Source organism: Botryllus schlosseri, chromosome 9, assembly GCF_051294905.1.
Source record: "Botryllus schlosseri isolate E-star chromosome 9, Bs_hap1, whole genome shotgun sequence".
Classification (NCBI taxonomy): Eukaryota; Metazoa; Chordata; class Ascidiacea; order Stolidobranchia; family Styelidae; genus Botryllus; species Botryllus schlosseri.
In genome coordinates, this window is record NC_137244.1 from 25,899,643 (window position 1) to 25,924,926 (window position 25,284).

The window sequence follows — 25,284 nt, forward strand, 5'->3', positions numbered from 1 at the left end:
TAGCAAACAAACGTATGATAGGAATTATTTATTTACAACTATAAGCCAATTCATGCAAACAAGATGAGCTCACTCGGTAATATCTTACTGTTGTGCACCTAAACTATGTTGTACAATCGTATTTTGGGTGATATAAATATCTTTAGACATAAGTTACTATCTCATAACAACATGTAGTTAAAACCAGCTTACCAGTTGGAAATTTATGCCCGATAATACTCTCGAGATTTTCCCAATGCCTTTGCTTCAAACATGGGTTACGGAGATTGGTAATCACAGGCAACTGCAAAGTAAATTGTAGTTCGGCTCGTAACATAAAAAAATATGTATTCTATTTTCAGAAAATCCTATTCCCACCTTGTCTCGCATCTCGTCGACTTTTTTCTTCAGTTTCGGCACCACGGTGTTTGGCGGTAGACCTTTCTCCAATTGGTGAGAATATTTTCCGTATTTGGCGACCTGCGATGCGGAACGATTACAATTTGTAGTCAAGTTCTGTTACATAACAGAAGCAAAGTACAAATGAGATACCGAACTATTTGAATTGGAGGTACATAACTTCAAGATACAATTGAATTTATTATTCAAATGTGATACAGTATGACAATAGTTATATGGATCTAGTAAATGAAAACTTGGACCTCGATACTACCATCAATGCATTTGAAATTGCAATCATTCAAGTATTTTCAAACTATTTACACAAGTGTCACGATAACTTTGTTGTATTTATAGTAATCATCTCACCTGTTGATTGAGTTCTTCAGGGTCAATGTTATCAAAGTCTTCGTCGAGCCACTGCTGGTTAATTTCATCCCATTCGTCAAGGGATTTCCACAGCAGTTCTTTCAGTTTCAACTCGGCGTGGACCTCTTCGAGATCGTCAAACTTTGCTACTTCGACCTAAAATTAATCGAAAAATACAGCAAATAATGATAAAGCGTAATCAGTGGGGCGATTTTTTTTTGACATGTCAAAATTGTAGCGTTACGTCAAAAATTTTTTGACCTCTGTATTCCGTTTGAATCGCAGATTTAGCACTGTCGGTGAACTTATCATTTGATAATTTAGAGCTTGTAGCCTACTTTATAGGTCAACCGTTGTAGACGGCCCATCGTCTGCTTATTGCGAATCATAAACGGTCAAATGATACATATAGGTTGACATGGTGTTATGGTCAACGTACCGCAATATCCTAAATGAAGCATGAATGCTTGGGCATTGCATGGTTCTTATATCAAAAAGCGCATGATGAAAATTTGTAACGTATTCAACATTTTCAGAATGAAGCAACACGGTTTGTCACCGGCAGTGTACGCTTGGGTTGTCCAAAATTTGGAAAATCTCAAAAAGTCTTCGTGATTGTGATTCTATAGATTATTGATAAAAAACAACAATTAGCCTGAAAGAAGCTTACAGGAAAGCCGTTAAGATTTCGGTCAAAGCGTTTGAAAGTAACTGCTCAAAAATGGGCGTGCCACCGACCATAGAACGGCGAGAAGACTAGTAATCAAATAACCACGGCTCTTGATTGAGACACAATCACGGAGACTTTTTGAGATTTTCCAAATTTTGGACAGCCCTAGTGTACGCACAACTTCAGTGTTGTCAGATAACAACTGATGCTATTGAACGTTCTTTCTCCATTCTTGGCAAAGCTTCTTAGTAAGGACATACACACTTTCTATCCAAAATGTAGGAAAGTATCTCTCGTTATACTGCAACAAGTTTTAATTATTTCTACCATAATACCCATTGCAACTACTGGAATTCTTCACAGAGCAAGATTTCGTTAAAATATAGTTTTATCATGCAAAATTTTGTCCGTTTTCAAGCCAAAAACGTTTTTTTTTCAGGCCAAACTACTTCGTTAGGACAGCCAAAAATAAACATAAGTGGTACAACTCTTACATTATGTGGGGAAACACCTAATTTGCATACGTTAGGTCAAATTTTGGTCAAAATTGAGTTTTCTTAGGACAAAATAGTCAAAATTTTGATTTTTTAGGTAAAAAAAGTCGCCCTAGTAATCAGACCAGTAAATAAGTCTCATACCTTGAATTTCTTCTGATAGGTCTTGCATTGGAATGCTCTGGCTTGCAGGTCGTCCATTGTCGTTATCATCTTGCTGATCATATTCTTCACCTTGACTTGATCCGAGTTCACATCCAAAATTTGTGGGTTCTACAACACAACGAAACTGATTGAAAGTAAGCCTTTATTCAGAATTCGGATATGAGATGAGAATGCCCAAAATGTTAGTCGGATTCCATCAAGTCCATAGTATATATTTTAGGATTTGGAGTTTAATTTTCAGAATTTAGAAATTGGATCAGAATTAGGATTACAGCTACAAAGCTTTTTCTGTATTAGAGTAGGCCTGCAATTAGAATTATACACATATATTGACATATTATATTGAAATTAGAATTCGCGAAAACTCGGACGTTGAACCCACTTCCGTTATTATCAAATGATAATTCGTTCTTATGAGCATGGGAATAGTAAATGTCTTTACAGCAAGCTCGGCTCGTTCTGTACTATACAGTAGGGGTCTTCAAAAATGACTTTTTTCTCAAATCGTACTGGCTGCTTGATAAAATTGTTAGGTTACCTAATTTAGGCCTACGCATTTGAGTATTCATGGTGTTTGTTGACTACTATGGTCCTTTACACCTGGCCGATACTCTTCTTATTTTCTGTATCTGCCGACCTATAGCACGGCCCACCTCTAGGCTTTTGTAAGACACCGCTGACGCGGATGAGGTGGCGAGGAGGAGCCTAGGTAAACCTCCAACACTCAGGTATCGGAATTCGGAAGTCGACCTCGTTCGGACTTGAACCCGCACCCATTGGTGTTGCAGCCGCAGATTATACCACTGCGCTATCTCGCCACGCACCAAATTTGGTTCAATTCCAACCAGTGGAAGCGTAGTTATTACCGTCGAAAAATTTGGAGTTGAACAAAATAGTATTTACGGTGGGCACACCTATAATAAATAATTGAACAATTGGTCACCGTAAATACTATTTTATTCATAATCTAAATTTTTCGATGGCAATAACTTCGCTTCCACTGGTTGGAATTGAACCAAATTTGGTGAACATCGTTTCTATAGTCAACCTAACACTTTCATGGGGTGAACAGAAAATTTTCAAATTTTTGTTATTTACATTTATATAATAAATAGAAACTTCCTTGTCCTGAAGCAATGCGGCTACTGGTTGGAATTGAACCAAATTTGGTGTGTAGGCTTAAACTAGGTAACCTATCAATTTTATCAAGCAGCCAATACGATTTGAGAAAAAAAGTCAATTTAGAAGACCCCTACTATACAGTTCTCCTGCAGCATTTAAAGGAAAACCAGATATTAGATTTGAATTAAAATTATAGCATACAAACATTTTACAAATTAGATTACAATTACATTATCATCATTACAATTATCTAGTTGCCCAATTCTGCTATGAGAGGAGCTACAGCTCACCTGACTCTCTTCCTTGACAGATTTGACTTCTTTGCCGAGTTCCGCGATGTCTTTGTCCATGTGGTTGCAGAACTTGTCAATATTTGCATCGCGTTCCGACACAGATTTGTCGATGGCGTTTCTAACGCTGTGTATGGACGGCCTTAAAGTCTGCAACAAGACAAAACGGTTACAACAAGAAATTTAAAGTATTCAGAGCTTGTTGGAGGCACAGAACTTCAACATACAGTTGAGTAGTATACTCATATTGAAATGAATATTCGGGTTCATTTCAATATGAATACACTATTCAACTGATTTATTCAATAAATACACATACAAAAATTTTTCAACTGTTATTGGCTACCCCGTTGTTGGGTTGTCTGAAAAAACGATACCCAACAAATTTGGCTCAATTTCAACCCATAGAAGCGAAGTTATCAAGGTTTAAATTTTTGGATTTCAAATCATAGTAGTTACTGCCGTAAATGCTACATTTTTCAAATCCAAAATTTACTACTCCAATAACTTCAATTCTGTTTTTCAAAGTTTATTGCCAACCCCATGAAATTGTTAAGCTGCCTAAAAGAACATTGCAGAGCAATTTATTTTTCAGTTTCAACCGGTAGAAGCGAAGTTATTGCAGTTGAAAGTTTTGGATCTGCAAAAATAGCATTGACGGTGGGTAATCCCGGAAACTCCAATAACTTTGCTTCTACGGGTTCGAATTGCTTAAAATTTATGCTGCATCGTTTTTGCAGACAACTCAACAATTTCATGGAATTGACAGTAAAATTTGAAGTTTTTTTTAATCTTTTCATTGTATATTCAAAAATGTCAATTGGCTCTGCCCGAACTTCTACTGGTTGGAATGGAGCCAAATTTGTTGTGCAGCCTTTTTTAGGCAACCTAACAATATAATCAGTAGGGATATTTAAAAATGACTATTTTTCTCAAATTGTACTGGCTGCTTGATAAAATTTTTAGGTTACCTAGTGTAAGACTACACACCAAATTTGGTTCAATTCTAGCCTATAGCCGCATTGCTACAGGAGAAGAACGTTTCTATATATTATATAAAAATAAATAAACAAAAATATCAAAATTTTCTGTTCACCCCATGAAGGAGTTAGGTTGTCTGTAGAAACGATGTTCGCCAAATTTGGTTCAATTCCAGCCAGTAGTAGCGGAGTTATTGCCGTCGAAAAATAGTATTTACGGTGACCAATTCCTCAATTATTTATTATGAGTGTGCCCACCGTAAATACTATTAAAATCAAATCCAAATTTTTCGACGGCAATAACTCCGCTACTACTGGTTGGAATTGAACCAAATTTGGTGAATATCGTTTCTATAGACAACCCAACACCTTCATGTTATGATCTGAAAATTTTGATATTTTCGTTTATTTATTTTTACATAATAAATAGAAACTTTCTTCTGTAGCAATGCGGCTACTGGCTGGAATTGAACCAAATTTGGTGTGTAGGCTTACATTAGGTAACCTAACAATTTTATCAAGTAGCCAGTACAATTTGAGAAAAATAGTCATTTTTGAACACCCATAGTAATCAGTGAACCCCCGGAATCTAGAAAAACAAGTTATATTCGAACAAACCTAAATATACACAACATTCAGTAATTTTAAATGTCTATCTCCTCACCTTGTAGACGGCGAAATCTTCCGGCGGAGTGGGAACGTTGTACTTTTCAATCAAATCATACATCATAACCACCACGCCAGACTCCAGATCGAGAGGCTCGATGCGTTCTTGAATATCGTCGAGGAAGGTCAAGCTTTCTACAAACTCCATGGTGTTGGACGGGACCAACTCGAGACGGAACTGCGCGTCTTGCGCTTCCGATATGATCTTGTCCATGTTGGTTTTGGCCAGACGAGGCAGCAAGTCGTTGATTGCCTGTTGTATTACAATAAAGAAGAGTTGGATGGGTAGAGTATTTTCGGCTTTTCATAATCCGATTAGAATTAGAATTATAGCTACACAGTTTTCTGCAAATTAGATTAGAATTAGAATATTAGCTACAGTTTTTGCAAATCATATTACAATTAGAATTATACCTACAAGTTCTTTTCTAAATCAGATTGCAAGTAGACTTAGAATTATAGCTACAAATTTTTTTCCAAATTCGATCAGAATTAGAATTATAGCTATACAGTTTTTTCCAGATTAGAATACAGCTAGACTTACAATTATAGCTACACGTTTTTTTTCAAATTTGATTAGAATCAGAAATATAGCTACACAGTTTTTTACAAATTAGATTAGATTAGAATTAAAGGTACACAGTTTTTTCCAGACTAGAATACAGCTAGACTTACAATTATAGCTACACGTTTTTTTTTCAAATTAGATTAGATTTAGAATTACCGAATAAGCAAAAAGCAGGAAATTATATCGATTTCCGAATCCGAAAGAAATGCAACAAAAATCAAGTTCAGACCATATCAAATGAAGATACAGGTCTCCTGTAGGATTTTCCAGAAAACCAGAAATTAGATTAAAATTGGAGCATTGAAACATTTCACAAATTAGATCTGAATTAGATTACAGCCAACCAAGGTTTCAAGGTTCTCACGATACGAAAAAAGTATCAAAACCATATCTCTCATCGGTAAAAACTATACTTAGCTTGCAAATGTGCCAACATTTTGTCACTTCAAAAATCTATGCTGACTCGAATTGGAGCGCTCGCCCTAGTAATCTACCAACCTCGAGACAACGCAGAGGATTCGGGATAAGCTTTTTCTTCAGTTGATCCGCATCGACCAACAGCATTCCCAGTTCTCTCTTTGTTTTGATCGATCGCGCTTGCCTGTCCTGTCCGTGGTATTTTTCAAGAGACTCCGAGAAGAACCTAAGCGAAATAAAGTGATTCCAATGGTTGGGCATGGTCTTCAAAACAATAGTGCCGAATCCGCTTAATAAGACACCAGGTAACCCCGGACAAAACATGAAAAAAAGTTACAATTACATGTTAAAAACATGTTAAAAACATGTCCATTCGAACTCGGGTTTGCAATCCCTGTCCAGACTTGGGTAGACAATTTTCTGCTTTTCCAAGTTAGATTAGAATTAGAATTATATCTACACATTTTTTATAGATTACGTTAGAATTATGGAATTCACGAAAACCCGTACATGGAATCAAGTTCCCCTTATATCAAATCATAGTTCATTACAAAGTTTTTTTGAAAGTTAGAGCGGAATTGGAATTATAGCTACAGAGTTATTTTCAAATTAGATTAAAATAAGAATTATGGATGCATAGTTATTTCCAATTTAGATTAAAATTAGAATTATAGCTACACATTTTTTTTTCAAATATGAGTAGAATTAGAATTACTGAATTTGCAAAAACTTGGATAATGAAGCATACATTGAATCGCACAGCCAATAATTAGATTATAATTAAAATTGGAGCGTATAAAACATTTCACAAATTAGACTACAATTAGAATTAGAGCAAAGAAACATTTCGTAAAGTAGATTAGCATTAGATTACCGTCATTTTCCTCTAATTGTCCTGAACAGATAGTAAAGTCGCAAAATTTTAAAGCACTCACGTCACGTCGTGCTCGGTTTGCTTCAAATCTTCCAAATCGAGAGTCTCGTTTTCTTTGAAGAACGCGTGGATGTGAGAGAGAGTGTTTGCGTATAATTTGCAAGACCTGAAAGCCTGGTTCAACGCATCCTGCGGCCATGAAAACAAGACATGCGTCAGTATAAGCATCGCAACAAACTTATACACAAATAAGGTTACACTAAAACTGTAAATGCAGCATATAATATACCTATTTTGAACACAAATTGCAAAGTGCTTGGAAATTAAATTGACTTCTGAAGTGGTAAGAAATACAACATACAAGCCTACTCACCTTAATTTGTAGGATAAGACCTTGCAAATGTCTATCGTCCTCAAACATGGCGCCCAGAGAAGGCCCTTCTCCGCACGTCTTGTCTTCAAACTTATTGTTGATCATTGGCCGCGTGAATGCGTCGAAATAACCGTCCACAACCAGATTGGACACAGACAGAACTGTGTCTTGGAATCTGAAATGACGAGATTATATTATCAAATTTCGAATCGTGGTGACATGACACCAGTTTATCATATTATAAGTAGGGCGGTTTTATTGACATGTAAAAACTTCCAATTTTTTTTCAAAATTGTAGCGTTAGGTCAAAAAATTGTCAAAATAATTTACAAAGTCCAAATTATTTTGCAATTTGCATTTCGTTTGTATCGTAGATGTTTGCACTGTCGGTGAACTTATCCTTTTCCATTTTACATCTTGTAGCATACCGTTGTAGACGGCCCATTGTCTGCTCATTGCGAATCATAAACAGTCGAATGAAACACAATTCTAACATTGTGTACAATTGTAAACATTTCGTGCGAAAACACCTAATTTACATACATGAGGGCAACATTCTGTCAAAAGTTTTTCAAGGTCAAAAAATGGTAAAATTTTCATTTTTAGGTCAAAATCTTTTGTTTTTAGGCAAAAAAATCGCCCTAATCATAAGAAATGATATCGAAACATTCGGAGGCGGTCAATGTAGTCACACTTGGTGCTAAATTAGGACTAGAATTAACGTAAATTTTCTACCAAGTACAAGTACAAATAGTGATAGTGGTCAAATTACACGAATTGCGGTAACATAACAAAAAATTTTGAGAATAAAAAATCGGAGATCGTCAAAGTAATAGAGTATATTTTAGTGGCCAATACAGTATTTACTGAATACCTTTCAATGACTTTTCCGAGACCGTCGTGAAAATCATCCAAGTTTGGTGTGAAAGACAAGCTCGCCACTTCCAGATTGAATTCCGTAAGAAAGAGAGGAGGCAACGCAGGGGCCTCATCTTCTTCGAGACCTTGAAAATCGCGTGGCACATTTATTAGTGACATATTTACGTCTCTCGTAGATAAGAGTATAACCCGGAGAAAAATATGAAGAAATGATTTCATTCGTGATTTTTTATTGTAGTTGGTTGCATCAACTTTGGTGATACGACTGTTGTATGTATCTTTGTTAAATTCTCAACCGGAGATCCGCGAAGCATTTTTAGGGGGCCAACGAATCCTCTACGTTTTGGAAGATGGTTGGTTGATAACCTAAATTGTATATTTTAAATTGGAGAAATCACAAGGCAGTTTTGCTGCATAAAAACTTCAGGATGCACATAAACAGAATGGCCGTCTGAGACGAGATATTCTACTGTGCAAACTCATTTTGACTGCGAAATTGTCAATAGCCTACTGATGCAAACAGATTGCTGTTTAGAGATGTTTTGTTGTTTTGTTGGGAGTTGCTAGATAGAAATGATTAAGTTGACCGTTAGAAGTGCATATGTTCATATATATCGGTGCCATATACGTTGCGATCAGACCCAACGGTATCGTCGGAAGCATTACGCGTTAATATTACATTAGCCCCCACATATCTTTGTGGAGATGGATTTTCGGCAATCGTATCAAATCGACGGTGCGGATTTTCAAGACACGACCGCGTATTTCGAGAAATGCAGCTACAGAATTGGCTTTGGAATAATAATGATGTTATTTTCAAGATAGGTCATTTTGTTGCTGTTTATCACCAGCCTACAGCAACTATTTGCACAAGACAGATGACGTTTACAAAGTTGCACAAAGTTCACCGATGCAACCAATACACGATAATACGTGATTAGAGTAATGCAAGGAATGACAACATACCTGCCACCGGACTTATAGCGGTTGCCTTTGTTTCTTCCTCCTTCGGCCCTTCTTCAATCTACAAAACGAGCAGATGTGGTCGAAGTAGTCAAAGAACACAACCCCTTCAGCAGTTGTATCTTAAAGCCACATGAGGAGTGAGCCCTCCTAACAGCACAAGCATTTCGCTACTCACCACGTTTGAAAACGAGATGCATGGAAAATTCATTCCACTTACTGAAAAGACTTTGTGTATATTTAAAAAGCTAATGTGATTTAAAATATTAAGTACTCCAAATTCCCAGCAATCAATCGATGGCTACCCAATTCAATCAAAGGTTAATAACAATATGCCAAGAAATACAGACTACACTGCTGTTCTTATGATACGATTGAGTGGCACCAGAGATATTTTATTTGAAAATAAAACAGATTGAATGAAAACACTCTATAGGTAATGCACAGTTGCATATGCAGACAACAATAAAAAGCATATTTCATATAAATGGTTTTTGTGCTTCATGGTGTGAGTAGGATTTTCTACAATTGAATAAATGTTCCGAGTCACTGGACAATTGAGTACATGTTTAGATAACGAGACTGTAACAAAACAAAATCAACCATTGCTTTGAAACTTGATACGCTATTCCAGAGCTCACACACAAAAATAGGTAACAAGATAGGATCAATAAAAATATCGCAGAGGAGATCAAATGCCAGATTGCTTCATCATTCATCGTGACATATTATACAATGATAAAAATCTCCAACCTATTTTATAGGGCCTGTAGATTTAACTGACATACATATATATAAGGAACTGCTAAATATAATATCAACATAAAAATTCCCAAGTCAGGGGTGCATCAAACAGACTTGTACTGTACAAACTACAAATCTAGTTAGCAGACAGTCAACCAACTACTGGTTTTTGAGTTGTTCTAATTCTAGTTGTGGATATTTAAAAGTGAGTAATTCTAGTTCTAGTTGCACATTTTGAAAATTTATTAGATTGTGCATTGTGCAAGCTCGATTGGAGTTTGTGAAAGATTAATGAAGTTTCGAAGCTTACTTGTTCGGTCCAATTCATGATGGCGTCATCCAACGGCGTCTGCTTCAACTGTTCCGTCAGGTAATTGAGCAAGGTGGAAACGGAATTAACGGCCAACACATGCATCGTATTCACAATCAGATAGTCTGCGAGTCTGCGAATGAACAGTAGCATCAAAGGAAATAAATTCTTTATGGATCTCAGCTGTTTTTAGATATATATCTTCATCGTTAATATGAATGTCATATATTTTTTCAGTACTAGTTTGATAACTGAGATGCTGGTAAACTGCATGGCTTGATGTTGTCCACTCAAGCCATATATCATACCTTATGAAGCTCGTAAGGCGCCTGCAGTGCGACCTTTTATTCGCCTGTTCTGTATATGTCATTTTATCTGGTGCGTCACCGTAGATGTCGTCCATATTAGTCTGAAAAATCCAAAACATATATGAAAATCGATAAATCGTTGGCTCACATGATGTACGCCAGAGTTTCCCAAACTATTTTTCCGGCAACAAACCAGGTGGAAAACGCCCCCTAATTCGACAAAAAGATTGCTTTGTTCATTGCACACACAAACAATATTGGTGCTTGTGACCTTTTCAGTTTGATCCAATTTATAGGCAGCACGATATACGTTATTGCAGAGTCACAACTCTGTACTTAAAGATATTAATCTAAACTCCTCTTTTATCAGTAAGTCCACAAAAATGAATGATCATTGTTCAATGATTCTTAGATAAACACTCAGGATGTGGAAATAGTTGGGTTACCATATTTTGAGACCCGAGAAAGTGGACACTTTTGACAAGGAGCATTAACAGACATTTAAACGGGATATATTTTCAAGAAACTGGTGATCGCTAGCAGGTTGATTAAAAAAAAGAGATGGCATCTAAAAACTGGTTTCCACATCCAATTTAGGTCGACTTAACCAGTTTTTAGTCAATCTTCGCATCCTACCATTATAAACCATTTTTCACATGCTTTTTCGTGCGATATGACTTTTTTGGGTTGTCTCAATGTACTCGCCTAACAATCAACGTAATAAAAGAGGACGATGATGAACAAAGAACCAGGACATTTGGGCGTCCTTGGCGGACATTTTGGTTTTATTGAAAAAAAGAGGACATATGGTGTCCTTGTCCATCAGGTAAAGGGCAACAAGGTGAAACGCATACCTGCATCATCATAGAAGAGGCGGCGGTCCCTGGCGCTACCATGCCGTCTTCGCCATACTGACCGGGGCTCTCAAGATCGTAAAAGTAATCATCGGGTGTGAATCCGGCTTCTAGCAATGCAGTTCTGAATAACAAGGAATGAAAATTAGTACAATTTCACTGCATCACTAGAATTTAGATTTTGAAGAGGATCAGTTTGCATCTCTTTTATGATAGAAACAGATTTTAAATATATAGATTTTTAAGACTCTTGGAGGTGTAGAACTTCATTATAAAATTGAATAACAGCTTCTTGGAGGTACAGAAGAATGTAGAAGGTGTTCTATTATATTTCATAGAGATATCTGCTAACCTGCAAGCACTTCTGACCACTTCCTTCACGAGATCGCGGAATTCGCCCAGTCTGACCTGGACTTCTTGAAGCTGCTGGAATTGAATCTGACTGAAATGGTGCAATCTGTGGAGAGAAAAAGAAATAAGGTTGATACAGTTCACATGCTTCACCGACAATCTGTGAACCGGAATGTCACAATATATCCACCCACTTGTAAGTGTGTCCTTTTTCTATTCTACATAGTCCCATGTCCGCGATTCTGTAGCACATTTCTCGTACGTTCAGTAAGGCCGGTCTCAGCGACTGTAATGATGATGAGGTAGTTGCGATAATTGATTTGATCTCACGATAATATGTGTTAGCTATCGTGCCTTATATGGACACAATGTGATAGAGTGCTAGAATTATATTCTTTGTGGTCAATCAGGGTTGACTCGACTTGACTCGAATCATAATTGCAAATGCGTAAAATGAGTCGGCCCGAGTCAATTTCTGTATGGACTCGACTTGTACGCAAGTCATTGTGCATGACTCAAACAGTGAACATAATGACTTGGACTCGGACTCGAGTCAACGCTATGACACTATCGCAATCTACTAGCTGACTTAAACTCGGACTTGACTCGGTGGTGAATTGAAAATGACTCGACTTGACCCGAGTCAAAATTATATAAGTGAGATTGACTTGTGGCTCGGAACCTTGTGACTTGGTTACAGCCCAGCCCTGTAGAGGATCGATTATGCACGATGCTATGAAAATGATACGTCGTGAAATGAAAACAGCATACGTCGTTGAGCAGGAAAAGGTTTTCTTGGAGAGCTTTACGGCGCCTTTCCGTTTTGTGCCTCGTCACGTTCGTCCTCCAAACCATGAACGAGCGCCATTTTCTGAAGAGCTTGAACGCCGGTATCTTGATGAGTCTGCAGTAGAATCTAAAACGAATAGCAAAATTTTATGCGGCTTTTTCCACTATAAAATATTTATTGACACAATTAGAGGAGGTCAAAGTATTTAGTGATGCTCTTGAAGTAGAAGTGGAGGTAACACCGCAACTACAGGTACAAGTAGAGATCTTCAAGACAAGATATTATCAGTTTTTCTAAATTAGATTAGAAATGCAATTATAGTTGACCCCTTTTTTAATATTCAAAATAGAATTATTGAATTTGCAGAAAATTAGAATGAAATATATCCAAAATACAGTGCACTTCATATCAAACCAGATTTTATGCTCATAAACACGAGAAAGGCAAATGTCTGTACAACAAGCTTGGCTTGTTCCGCACGATACGAATCTCCTATAACGTTTTCAGTAAAACCAGAAATTAGACAAGAATTCAAATGAGAAAATCCAAACATTTCACAAATTAGATTGAAATTAGATTACTGACATTTCGCTCAAATGAGTCCAATTAGAATTATCTGGTTGTCCAAGTCTGCTCTGAGCACAATAAATCAAACGAATGTTATTGGTATGAATACCACAACCGGGGTTACAATGACTCGAGTCATGAATCGACTCAAGTCCGACTCGAGTCACGATTTTCCGATGACTCGAGTCATTTTCTCAAAATATGGAAACGACTCGACTCGAGTCAATCTCTGTATTGACTCGACTGGGACTCGAGTCGTTGCGCGTGACTCAGACCAAGTTATATGACTCGAGTGTCAGACGGCCAAGACCGTCATTTCATTGTAATTTCGAAGACTAGTCAAGTGACCACACTAGTGGGATTTCATCTATTGGCACTGGTACTTGAAAACGCGACCAGAAACTGATAAAAGTGAGGAAAATTAGTATATTTTAAATGCGAACCATTCGATATCACTAAACAGAGTTATCAAAAGTGGTTTCAAGAAGACTTTAACTGGAAACTGAGCAGCCAACGTAATGACTTAGACTCAGACTCGAGTTATAATACCATGACTCGCACTACACCCTCTGCTTGCTGACTTGGACTCGAACTTGACTCGGTGGTGAACTAAAAATGACTCGAGTCAGAACTATGAAAGTGTGATTGACTCGTGACTCGAAGCCTTGTGACTTGATTATAACCTTTTCAGGAATCATAATGTATTATGAAATTCAACCAACTGTTCCTAGTTCTAAAGAGCTAAATTTATGTACTTGTACTCCTGCTCCCAGCGATCCAGCTCTGTAAACTCTGTGTCTCCGTCGTAAATTCTGGTGACGCCCTCGTTGCTGATGGTCATGTAGTCGTCAGGTTTGATATTGTCGTGAGTCACGATCTTCAGATTGTAGGGGGAATAGTCGTTGGACGATCGGTCCGCGCGCGGAGTCATGTACAGGAATCCGAGCGTTTTGCTGGGATAATAAAAGAATATGTCAAAACGGTGCACACTGGGCCTGTTAAAAAACGGACCTCTTTCCTCAGATTTCACTGGCTACTTGATAAAATTGTTAGGTTGGTGAAAACAACGCTTGCACACCAAATGTGGCTCAGTTCCGAGCAGTAGAAGCAAAGTTATTGCAGCAGAAAAATTTGGATTAGAATAAAATAGTATTTACGGTGGCTAATTCTTTAATTATTATTTATTATAAAATCATGGAATTGGAAATTTTTCTGCTGCAATAACTTCGCTTCTAGTGGTTGGAATTGAGCCAAATTTGGTATGCATCATCTCTACTGACAGCCTTACAATTTTATGGGGTGGACAGAAAAATTTTGAAAATTTTTTTGTTTTTGTTTTTTGATGATAAAATCAAAACTTTCTACTGCAAGAAAATCGCTTCTACTGGTTGGAATTGAGCCAAAGTTGGTGTGCAGCGTTGTTTTCACCGACCTAACAGTTTTATCAAGTAGCAAGTGAAATCTGAAGCAAAATTTTTTTCTGAACAGCCCCAGTGCACACTTTCAAAGCTAGATATCAGGGGTGATCAAAATAGTCAGGGTTGATACGATAACGCAGGGTTGTAATGACTCAAGTCATGACTTGACTCGAGTCATTTTTTTTTAAACACGTAAAATGACTCGACTCGAGTCAAATTGTGTATTGACTTGACTTGTACTCGAGTCGTTGAGCATGACTCAAACCAAATCATATGACTCGAGACTAGGACGGCCAAGACATACACTTCATTAGTAGGATAGTAAAGTCAACACATCATGGTATTTCGTCTATCAGCCCTGATACTTGGAAAATACGGCCAGAAAGTGTTAGGACTGAGGAAACTTACGATATTATGAATGCGAGCTATTCTATATCCCTCGAGCAGAGTTGAAAAAAGTGGTTTGAACCAGAGTGAACTCCAAACTGAACACAATGACTAGGACTCGGACTCGAGTCAAAACGCTATGACACAGACTCGACCCTCTGCTCACTGACTTGGACTCGGACTTGACTCGGTGACGAATTGAAAATGACTCGAATTGACTCGAGTCAAACTATAAAAGTGAGATTAACTTGTGACTTGGTTACAATCCTGGTTTACAGCCCTCTGCAGTGGATAATGATATCGAAACTCTAATTTTCATTGATAAATTACCTCTCAGTAAGTAAGTTAGTAAGCAAGTAAGTATTCAAGGCTCAGTTTTGGTTAAAAGAGCGAAAACTTTCCAGTAAAACTAGTCTTTTTAGTCTGCGAAATGAGGTTTTACAACGAACAAACTCGGCGACCTACTTTTCTCTGACAAGGGAAATGATTTCAATTGGATCGTTGATATTTGCCGCTACGACATCTTCGATGGATCGGAATCTTCGTCTGCCTTGTCTGGACGGATAGCTCCTGGACACTGGTCTGCTCTTGGCTGGCTTTGGTGGAATCGGTGACAGCACCTGAATATGGTTTAAAGACTCTGATTAGGCTAATTAGAGCGAAATGCCGATAATCTAATTCTAATGAAATTTGCGAAATTTTTTATGATCTGATTATATTTATTATCTAATTCCTGGTTTTCCTGAAAATGCTACAGGAGAAATGTATAGTGCAAAACGAGCCAACCTCGGTGTATAGACGTTCTCGTGCTTATAAGAACGATCTCTGATTTGCACGAATGGAACATGATTTTTGGCGCATTTTTTCTAATCTGGAATTTAATGCAATTTCCAAGTTCTTGCAAATTCAGTAAATCTAATTCCAATCAAATTTGGAAAAACTGTGTAGCTATAATTTTAATTGTAATCTAATTACAAGTAAGAATCTCACTCTTTTTCGAGTTCCTACAGCAAAATCCCAATATATCGATTGAAGATCAACTTATTTTATTTTAGTAATAGGCACGTGGAACTTAGGATTACGATCTCTTTTAGGAGGATTTGTCCTCATTTTACAGGAAATCGAAAATGTTGTTCGACGACGGCCAAATGTCCACCTTTATTGGCCATTCCAAACCTAGAATTCTGATGATTTCCCCATTACCTTTTCAAATCTCCTAAATTTTGGCACATGCATAGATGAGCTGATTCCAAACAGGATGGACTTTAAAATATTCAACACACAAAGAGTGATATCGAGACAATTCATCTTCTGATGTAAGGGGGCATGAGGAAAAAAATTACCAAGATTCATGACATCAGATGTCTGCTAATATTCGATTTTAAGAGCTTCTTGGAGGTACAAAACTTCTATATGCAATTTAGTAAATGATATTGAAATGAACCCGAATATTTCCGGCTGACACTCGTCAGGAGTAATTATCAGCAACTAGTAGAAAATTGGAAAGAACATTGTATATCAACTTTGATTGAAATGAAATCATAATGACCGCAACTCTCTACAATTTGGTACAGCATCCTACATACCGGCTTTGGAAGTTGTACTTTGTATTGCGGTACTCCTGCCCTGGAAGTAGATGGTCCGCCATCGATCGATCGCTTTCTAGATGCAGTAGTGTCACGGCCGTCAACTGCGACACTGCTAGAGGTTTGCGGCGGCTCCCAGCCTTGGTTGATCAAGGAAAGCTTATTCTGCTCTTGGATGTACGACGGTTGGTTGTGGGATTGAAACATTGCCAGTGCAGGCTGCAATTAACAACAATAATCCTAATGTTGCCTACATATATACCGAAATTATAGTTATAAATGCTATATTGTAATTATATTGCGCTTCGGAATTTCATAATATCCAATCAAGTCTCGAATGTAACTTGAGATACCAATATATTTTTCATCTACATTAACTTCACCGGTAAGCAATGCAGCCTAACATAAGAAATGTATCACGTGCAATTCTATCACAACTGGTGTACGCAAGGAAATGAATCCGGGAATCTAGCATCTTATGTACCAAAGGTTCCAACTGTATTCCTCTCTGTCTGTCGCGAGTAACTCTCTGCGCTTTCGTCACTCTTCGGAATCCCATGGTCAATGATTGTCGGCCTTGAGCCTGCAATAGAAGATATTCAAAGACTACTAATATTTGCAATAGTGCCAACACACAAGGAGGGAGTGATGGACTATGTTAAGGTCAGGTACATTACAATTATTCAAATACCCAGTATCAATGACAGGAGCAATAGGGTTGTTCAAAATTAACTTTTTTCTTCAACTTGTACTGGCTATTTGATAAAATTGTTATTACGTTGGCTAAAAATGCTGCACACCAAATTCGACTCATTTCCAACCTGTAGAAACGGAGTTATTGATGATCCAAATTTTGAATTTCAAATAATAGTATTTACGGTGGGTAGATCTACCATTACGACGTAAAGAATATCGTACCGTAAATTCTATTTTTCTCAAAGCCAAAAATTTGACCATAATAACTTGGCATTTACTGGTTGGAATGGAGCCAAATTTACTATGCTTTTCTAGACAACCTAACCAACTCATGAGGTTTTTCCAGTAAATTTTGAAAGAATTTTTTTTAATTCAAATTTTTTCAACTCCAATAGCTTCGCTTCTACAAGTTGGAACTGAGCCATATTTGGTGTGCAGTGTTTTCTTTGACCAACCTACGGTACCAATTTTATCGAATACTCAGTAAAATTTGAAGTAAAAACCCTAATGTACAATAGGCTATAGTTGCGTCTAAATGACTAAAGATCAACTACTTGATAATATTCGTTATTACACTACTTGAAATAAACACAGAATTATCACATTCACCAATGAATTAAGATGCCCTCAGCAGTGTTATATTGTAAGAAATAAATCCTATGATTCTGTGATTTATTTTTCATCAAATCTTACAAAATATATCAATTTTTTATGTGCAAGATCTACTTTTTACTGAAGTAATCTTGAAGACTATTGGAGGTACAGAACTTCAATATACAACTGAATAATATATTGATATTGAAATAAAGAATAAACCCAAATATTGTCAGCTGATACTCATCAGGGGTAATCATCAGTGATTAGTTGGGAATTGGAAAGAACATTGTTTATCAATAATCGTATCAATTCTTCACTAGAAACTGACGATTAGGTTTGTCAGCCGAAAATATTCGGGTTTATTTCAATTTGAATATATTATTCAATCGAAATAACATTACATGCATTTCGTACGTCGAACTTTATAATTGTTTATGACTAAGGAGAGTTGTATGTGGTGCATGCATATAAGTTTCCAAAAATTATATCAACAGCTCACTAGCCTTTACAATAGTTGACTTCAAGACATCACAACACAACAACACAACATCACAATTAAATATCACAAAATTTATTCTTAAACCTAAATCATTTGCTAAACATTGTCTGGTGTCACCTTACCTGCATGGGAGCTCTTGAAATCAAGCGAGCCGTGAGAGCTTCCGAGTTGATTGCATTTTGAGGTACGATTATTCCAGAATTGACTAAATGCAATAAAAAGTTCAGGCCATCATTATCAATACCATCATAAAATGAGTCTGGCATATTCGTTTTACAAATACAGGTACAAATCTATCTCAAGTAGAAGTAGAAGTAATGTCTTATATTTAGTGACTACTTCCAGGGTTGTAACAATTCGAGACATGACTCAACTCGAATCGGACTGGAGTCACAATTTTTCGTTGACTCGACTCGGCTCGAGTCATCTCAAAAATGGAAAATGACTCGACTTGAGTCTCAACGCTGTAATTCGGACCCAAACCTTTGAACCATGACTTGGACTCGGACTTGACTTGGTGGTATATTCAAAATGACTCGACTTGACTCGGGTCAAAACTATAACAGTACAATTGACTCGGGACACGGAACCTTATGACTTGGCAAAACCTACTTGAAGTAGCCTACTTTATTATTTCCTGCCTCTAGTAACGTACCTGTTGTGGGTCGCCTTGAATGACTTGTATCCATTCGGGAATTTGTAAAATGTCCGTTTAATCCGGCAGAGGGAGTAGGGTTTGCGTTTTGGAAAGCGGTAGACATGCCACTTAGTTGCAGCAGGTCCGGACCAGAGTCCGCCATATTCTTTTACTGATAGATGGACTTGGTTGTTCTAATAGCTTTCCATTTTTAAAACTGTGATATAACATAAAAGGACTGATTACTATTACTGCATTGTAGTTGGACAAGAATAGAAACTTTTCAGCTTTTCGAAATAAGATTAGAATTAGATTTATAGCTACACAATTTTTTTTTTAATTTAGATCAGAATTAGAATTACCGTACTGCATACAAAAAACCTTAGATTGCAAAAAATTCTGAAATAGAGAAGAAATACAACAACAATCAAGTTCAATTCACACCAAATCAGGGTTTATTCTAATAAGCATGAGAATGGCAAAGGTCCGTGCATCAAGGTAGGCTCGTTGTGAACTATGTAGGTCTCCTGTAGCATTTTCAGTAAAACTAGAAATTGATAGCATTCCGTAGCCTACAAACATTTCAAAAATTTGATTAGAGAGAGAGAGAGAGAGAGAGAGTCTTTATTTTCATCGAACCAAAATACATAACAAACGGCAGTGATGGTGGTACAGAAAATATGCGTGCACAGTATTCGGTATTAGATAGGATTGATCGATAAGACCGTGAAGGTCATCTAGTCTGATCACACCAGCATCAAACAGGTACACTTGACTCTGAACAGTCTGGCTGTAAAGAAATGTTTAGTTGAAGGAAAATAGAAAAAAAATAAAACAATGGTCGCAAATGATCAATGAAGCAATGTCTGGGCGAGGTAGGGCAACAGTGTTAGTGTAACGACAAGAGGTGATCAAGTAGGGCTTTTTTGAATCTATTATAAGGCAATTAGAATTAAATTAGAATTAGATTAGAATAAATTAGAATAAATTAGAAAAATTAGAATTATGTTAATGGCGTTTCGCACTAATAAGTTCAATCTGAAATCAAGAATGATCTAGTTTTCCAAGTCGGTCAAGTATTATACAGCACTAGATTTTCATAGATTGACTTCACCATTACGTTTCGACACGGTTTCTTCTCAGACTTCAGAACACGCCTTTTACGCGTAATGACATGCTAATAAAATCGAGATGGCTGATAGCTAGAAATATTACGACTCATTGAATACGGTAATAACTCAAACTGAACGTTTCCAGCGAAACTGCAATATCTATACCTGTTAGTTTGTTGCTTTAACAAGAACGAATTTTGCTACATGCGCCTTCGCATCAAGCCAGCTGGTTTCGTTACCATGGTGAACGCCATCTTGGGGACATAATTTGGAATATCGCAACCATAGACGCCCGAATACAATGTCTGCTGGATCCAGTTCATCGAACAACAATGCTGAAGAGTACTGAATTCTTCGTCAGCCCAATCGTACTCGTAATTGTCGGATTGCAAATATAATCAAGACACACATTATACAATGCGCAAATGAGAGGCAATGAACAGATAGGCCTAGGCCAAGGTGGGTGTCTGATTCGGTCCGTGGACAAATGAGCATGCGACACTTCGGTATGCGACAATTTGGCATGCGACACATCAGCAATGAGCATGTGGGATAAATTAAGGGTTAGGGGTAGGCTTACCATACGTCCCGTTTTAGGCGGGATTGTCCCGCTTTTTAACGTCTTGTCCCGGCGTCCCGACCAGTCAGCCAAACGTCCCGCTTTTTAAGGCCGTAAGGTACTGCTGAACTAACAAAATTTTCCAATTTTTTTATTGCAGAATCCTAAAGTATGAAACTAGTTCTTTTCAAAAATGTATTGCTTTTGTCTGATTTCGAATTAGAAGTATGTTAAAATACGATTTGAAATCAACCATTTTCGTATAAATTCACCCCCCATACAAGTTCATTTATTTAAACTCACTCAAAATTGTTATAATCCCTCTGCCGTAAGCATTACCGGCATTTGCTACAGAAAAGGAGAGGCTCAGTGGCTAATACGCCCTACCTATATCTTTACTACCCCTGACGACGTGAGATGCTATGGTAGAGTAGCTTTGGACTGAGTCATATCCATGCAACTATATTATTACCCTCTGCTTATACTATAAATTATTTTGTTAATCTTATTTCCTTATTATGACTTTACCTTTATCTATACTTTATCTTCCCATAAGAACTCTTTATCCTATATAATCACAGATTTTATGTTACATAATATCTACCCAAAACACCCACGCTTTGAATTCTTGTCGGTAGGGTCAAGCGCGCCTATGACAGCTTACGGATGAAGATCCTTTGGCTAAAACACCAGAATGTCTTGTTCACTAAATTCCAACCAATATATATAATATCTTAAATGTATATAATATATCATGTCTTAAATCTGAACAAGAACTATGGTGGATCCATTGCGTAAACTCTGTACTACGCCCTTACGGGCGTAGCTATTAGTTTTTCTCGCTATGCTGCCTTCGGCAGCTTAATATTGTAAAATTCTGATCTGGGCCACGGAACATTTTCAAATTGGAGGCGGAGTCGCCCAGAAGTTGCATCGATTACCCCATAGTGTGGGCTCAAAATCATTGTTTATTTGGGCGGGATGGGGCTAAAACATGTGCTTTCGGTCCCGGTTACACAACACACAGCCACATACTCCTGGACCGGACCGTGACAACCTCGGGCCTATGAGCAAAGTGTTGTTAGTGTGACGTCATAATCCAATTTCAAATCTAGTAGTGAGCGCTAAAGAGTGTCCCGAATTTGGGTTGCTGAAATATGGTAACCCTAGTTAGGGGTATGTTAGGGTTGGATTTATGGTTGGGTTAGGGTTAGGCTTTAGGTTAGGTTAGGCTAGGTTAGGTTAGGTTAGGCTATGTTTCGGGTTAGGGTAAGTGTTTGGGTTATACAGTCGCATGCTGAAGTGACGCATGTGCTCCATGCTGAACTGTCGTTTTCCATTGTGTCGCATGCTCAATTGCTCATATGTCGGGCAACCGTCTGATTCCATAGACAACTCCAAGTCGCTTCGACATCTTCCTTTCTTTTCATTGTATCGCATTTTTTGTGGTGTATTGAACTGAGAAAATTGCTAATAAACCAATGATGATGTGGATGATGATGAGGCGGTCAAATCAAATATGCCGGACCTGTGGAAAGCTTTCAATATTCGTTAGATTATATTTTTCATCTGTCCAATCCAAGACAAACACACAATGTAAAATGGCATATACAAGACACACAATGGCCGGGCAAAATGATTCGAGTACTCGAATCTGAATCGAGTAGTAATTTTAATGATTCGAGTCGAGTAGTAAAAGACGATCTTTTCGAGTACTGAAATTTTACGGTCCTCGTAACTGAAAGTTAATTTACTGACGAGAATTATAGTTCTGATACTATTTTCCACTGAGGAAGCCGTGAAACCTTGATTGGCCGTGTTTGAGCATACCAGGCACAGTTTAAAGCTACGAACGTTAGTGGAAATAACACATTTCCGAAGTCATTATCATCCAACAAAATTGTTAAGAATTGCAATGAAATCGGGTCGAAAAAATACCAAAGTATCTTTAATGTGATGGATAACAGGCATTACGTTCTTTGAGGAGGCATAAAAGGTTCCTATTTGGACTTCGACATAGATACATCCTCTTGTGACGTCATAATGAGTGACTCTCGATTACCCGACTCGACTTGAAGTATATTACGTGATTCAGAATCGAATCACTCAGGTACTGGATTTTGCCCAGCCCTAACAATAACCCGGTGTAATGAACAAATAGGAGAATGCCGAAACGAGCAGAAGTTGCTGCGGTCTCTTAATCTGACATCCACCTCGGCCTACAGTTGCCCGATGTCGCAGTTTATTTCGATGTTAATCTTTCTTCATAGCCATTTGTTGCTCTTTTCTTTCTTTATCTGGTCTTTTTTACTGGAATTTTGTGCGATGTAGTAACAGTGACACGGGGGTTGAGGATCCCAGAATAACCTCCGACGGCGGGACTTGAACCCGGGTCGCCAACACTCACCAATGCCACGTTAAGCTTTACTACGCAAAATTCGAGGCTGTTTGTGGAGGGTTCCAGGGCCATGAGCAGCATAAAATGTATATTTCTATTGGCATTTCCTTTGTCCAAATGGAAAGTATGACATGCAGTGCGCCGTCCAATTTCGCTGTGCCCATACCATTTAGGACACTCTATGGCAGTGGTTCCCAAACGGTGGGGAATTCCCCACTGGTGGGGAATTCAATCATTTCTGGTGGGGAATAGACGCATTTGTTCAAAATGATATTTAGGACAGTCTACATATTCACGGAGACACATGCGCAATCACCGTTATCAGTGAACTGCTCTGAAATGTATGTATCGAAAATTCTATTGCGTGTTGTTCACAAAACCACATTTTTAACTCTGGATGGCCAATCATGGCGTCACAAACGCATCCAGCATGACTAGTTTGACGTGAAATAAGGCTTTCGCAAAATTTTGAGCGTAACTGGTAACGGTTCACAATACGTTTTATGTTGCAGCTAAAGGCGATCGTCCTGCGTACTGGTGTGGTTGTGTGCAATGTTCCCTCTAAGCTGCGCACGTGCGCAAATGCGTAGTGCTGACGCGGTGTCTGCGCACAGAAAATCTAGGTTGCGCACAAAAAATCCGAAGTAACGACATTTTTTCAAGTCGTTACGCACTGTTGTCCAAGGGTCTGAGCAGTAAGTTGGTAAGTGTGCGCAGACTCGTCAAAAATTAGAGGGAACATTGGTTGTGTGTCTTGTGTAGTCAAACCAGCGGATAGCTGCTTTGCGATGACAAAAGTGCTGGGTAGTTGGGAGCAGGACCGTAACTGCCGCACCCCAAACCACCCAATTAGGGGGAAGGAGCTCGAAGAGGCCCAAAATTATTTCGTGAATTAACATAAATTGAAGTATTCTTTGGAAATTTATGCCACTTTATCAAAAATCATTCGCGCTGGGTGCGCGATCTAATATTGCCGAATGTCTGATTATTCGGTACCCTTCCCCCACGAAAATACGGCAAATTTATAGAAATGTAGACTTCGTCGTCGGCGATTACTGCGCCACGACGCACCAAGGCCCTGTAGCATGTAACTCCGAGAAGTGTGCCAGAACGATCAGCAGCGAGAAGACCTTGGCCGAGAAGGAATGGCCTTGTGGTGACCGAAAACTTATACAATATACATATATGTTTAATTATCCATGTCCATTGGCGGCTAAATGGCTGGCGCCAAATATATTCCTGTCCTGGCGAACTGAACGCCACAGGACAAATGCCATCCCGCAGGGAAAAATTAATTGCCAGTAAAGCAATACCAATTTGAAATCATGTGTGCTTTTTAGTTTGGGCTATTTCCATATCTTTTGACATAGCAGCTATAGGAGGTCACGAAATAGCATAATGTAATGAATTCAATATACCAACGGGTCCGCCTGAAAATGTTTAATTCTTATTTCGGGGCCCTACCTTTTCCAACACGCCTCACTCAGTTGTACCGGTAAATCTGATTACGTGAGCAGAGGGGGGATAAAAAATTGATAACAAAATATCTGCAATTCCCGATCATATTTACCGACTCATACACGAACTATATAAAATTTTCGCGCTTCGCGCGTTTGTTGTAAGTAAGGCGACGCACTAAACAGTATACCCAATGTAACTGATAAGTAGCGGGAAAAAAGCGTACAGGCTCAGCGGGGCTGATGGGGTTCTGGGGGGGGCTTCGTCCCCCAGAAGTTAGGTTTATCACCTTGTGGGGGCCCAAGATCAACGTTTTTTGGAAGGCCTGACGAAGTGCTGTTACGGGCCTGGTGGGGAATGGAGGCTCGGAATAAATCTGAAGCGGGGAATAAAGACAAAAAGGTTGGGAACCACTGCTCTATGGTAAAACTCGTTAAGTTGCAAAAATCCACGCCAATGGCCTCACGGCGGCTGAGTATGGCTTTTAACGTGTCAAAGCCAGTTAGACCCCTAATTCAAATTAACGCTATTCAAAAATTAACTTATTGATCAATAATTAGAGTTGGAAGTTGCACACAATGCACAGTCCTAGTGTGATAAACAGTAGCCTTATATCGCAGCAATACATGCATTCAAATAGAAAGAAGCATCGTCTTTGTCACATTCGGCAAATCGAGTTCGAGCTGATTTGTGCAGTAGTGCACTGTCAAGCTGTTAAGAGAATGTGTTAAGTATCTGGTTTCTATCACCAATCGCTATATCTGATGCCATTTGAAGTGTAGCGGTAGATATTGGCGCCCCATTG

At 38.2% G+C, this 25,284-nt stretch overlaps 1 protein-coding gene across 1 annotated transcript in view; it reads right to left on the reverse strand.

Moving 5' to 3' along the window:
• Window positions 1-20,252, reverse strand: part of LOC145445771 (dynein axonemal heavy chain 6-like) — a 71,257-nt gene extending 51,005 nt beyond the window's left edge. The window contains exons 1-24 of the mRNA XM_080323905.1: window positions 20,230-20,252; window positions 18,971-19,169; window positions 18,438-18,520; window positions 17,008-17,106; window positions 16,524-16,742; window positions 15,403-15,557; window positions 13,888-14,085; window positions 12,547-12,691; window positions 11,970-12,061; window positions 11,777-11,881; window positions 11,425-11,548; window positions 10,571-10,671; window positions 10,263-10,395; window positions 9,212-9,269; window positions 8,241-8,370; window positions 7,367-7,541; window positions 7,055-7,182; window positions 6,201-6,345; window positions 5,133-5,387; window positions 3,489-3,638; window positions 2,056-2,184; window positions 748-903; window positions 358-459; window positions 193-283 (exon numbers count right to left, since the gene is read on the reverse strand). Coding sequence (XP_080180031.1) covers window positions 193-283; window positions 358-459; window positions 748-903; window positions 2,056-2,184; window positions 3,489-3,638; window positions 5,133-5,387; window positions 6,201-6,345; window positions 7,055-7,182; window positions 7,367-7,541; window positions 8,241-8,370; window positions 9,212-9,269; window positions 10,263-10,395; window positions 10,571-10,671; window positions 11,425-11,548; window positions 11,777-11,881; window positions 11,970-12,061; window positions 12,547-12,691; window positions 13,888-14,085; window positions 15,403-15,557; window positions 16,524-16,742; window positions 17,008-17,106; window positions 18,438-18,520; window positions 18,971-19,115 — 3,118 coding nt within the window. The 5' untranslated portion in view covers window positions 19,116-19,169; window positions 20,230-20,252. The remainder of the gene's footprint in view (window positions 1-192; window positions 284-357; window positions 460-747; window positions 904-2,055; window positions 2,185-3,488; window positions 3,639-5,132; window positions 5,388-6,200; window positions 6,346-7,054; window positions 7,183-7,366; window positions 7,542-8,240; window positions 8,371-9,211; window positions 9,270-10,262; window positions 10,396-10,570; window positions 10,672-11,424; window positions 11,549-11,776; window positions 11,882-11,969; window positions 12,062-12,546; window positions 12,692-13,887; window positions 14,086-15,402; window positions 15,558-16,523; window positions 16,743-17,007; window positions 17,107-18,437; window positions 18,521-18,970; window positions 19,170-20,229) is intronic.
• Window positions 20,253-25,284: the final 5,032 nt, after the last annotated feature.